At 59.7% G+C, this 1,496-nt stretch overlaps 1 protein-coding gene across 1 annotated transcript; it reads left to right on the plus strand.

Moving 5' to 3' along the window:
* The first annotated feature begins 297 nt into the window (after positions 1–297).
* LOC147991672 (putative disease resistance protein RGA1) lies at positions 298–1,101 on the plus strand. The gene has a single exon (XM_087538762.1). The coding sequence runs from the start codon at positions 298–300 to the stop codon at positions 1,099–1,101; it is 804 nt and encodes a 267-aa protein (XP_087394888.1).
* The last annotated feature ends 395 nt before the right edge of the window (positions 1,102–1,496 follow it).

A 1,496-nucleotide genomic window follows, 5' to 3' on the forward strand; every position in this document is an offset into this window, starting at 1 on the left:
GATACAGGCACCGACGGGGTGGAGAAAACTATGTTTTCATGGGTCGGAGGGGCAATTTACCGCGCCCTCAAAAAAATTTAAGGATCGGACGCATTTACATGTCTGTTCGGGGTATTTTTTCTCGCAAAACTGGCAGTTATTTTGTGGGTCTGCGCCATGTAAGGGTCCAGCAGCAGGAAATCTGTAGTGTCGTCGAGTAGATTCGAGTGGCCAGTAACCCCGAAAACCACATGGCAACGCGGTCGAAATTTCCACGGCCTGACAATCCAAAACCCTTCGAACGGCCCGGACGGCGAGATGGCGGAGGCGGTGGCCGGCTGGCTGGTGTGCCCAGTCATACGGATCGTTGTCGACAAGGCCAAGTCCTGTGCCGCCGACCGGATCAGGTGGCTCAACGGCGGCATCCCCGATGCGCTCCAGCAGCTGGACGGGGCGCTCATGCAGCTCCGCGCCATGGCGAGCACCGTCGAGCGGAGCCGCGGCGGCGGCGACCTCGACCGGTGGCTGCTGCAGCTCAAGGACGCCGTCTACGAGGGCGACAAGGTCATCGACGAGTTTGAGTACCGGACTCTCGGCCCCCTGCGCTCCCCCCTTGTCAAGATCGGCAAGCAGCTCGTCGACACTGACGAGTCGCTAAACAGGCTCAAGGGCGTCATCAAGAAGCTGGACGGCATCAACGACAGCTCCGGACGGCTGATGCAGGCGGCAGACCTCCAACCATCATGGTCCGGCGAGTTGAGCGGCCACCCACCCACCCCAGTCGGCCCGGCCACAGGCTCACTACTGGAGGACAGCGAGGTGTTTGGGCGCGACGCAGAGCGGAAGAAGATGGTCTCTTGGCTGGTCGCCGGCAGCCCGCCCGACCGCGCAGATCCGCGCGCCGCCACCATCCCCGTTGCCGTGATCATTGGGCTCGGCGGGATGGGGAAGACCATGCTGGCGTGCGTCCTGCTCCACGATGATTTGGTGAAGGAGACATTCAATCTGGTGATGTGGGTGTGTCCTTCTGCCGCTTACCACAAGGTCGGGCTCCTGAAGGCCCAGAACACTCACGACCTACATATGCATACAATTATAATAAAATATAAGCTAAAAGGCTGAGGTAGCGACCTTCCGACGATGGTCTTCTCAGACTCCATGATCAGCATGGCACCCTTGCGGCCGTTCACTCCAAGTGTCCCGACCCGCCTCTGCCTATGGAGCTGCTGGCGCTGGGAGGCTCTTAGGGCTGTTGGGCCTCTTCCAGAAGAGCTTGAGAGCATGCAATCGCGCGCATGAAAACTCCGCGGAACCGCTCCATTTCCATGTCTCTGGCCTAGTAGCAAATTCCGTCCATCACCTGCATCCTCAAGATATCGCGTTGGCCATGTTCTACTTCGTCGAGGACGTCAACTCCGCCAAGGATGTGCTCGAGCCTGGCCACCACATCATCGGGATCGAGGTTGACACGGCCGTTGCGGCAATGGTGAAGCCGCAGGCTGCCTGTGTCTTGACTG

The sequence above is a fragment of the Triticum urartu genome, chromosome 1A, assembly GCF_056163025.1.
Source record: "Triticum urartu cultivar PI428250 chromosome 1A, HENAU_Tu73, whole genome shotgun sequence".
NCBI classification, from domain to species: Eukaryota; Viridiplantae; Streptophyta; class Magnoliopsida; order Poales; family Poaceae; genus Triticum; species Triticum urartu.

Excerpts from the sequence above, each read along its gene's own strand:
- LOC147991672 (XM_087538762.1), top strand. The coding sequence starts at position 298 with ATGGCGGAGGCGGTGGCCGGCTGGCTGGTGTGCCCAGTCATACGGATC.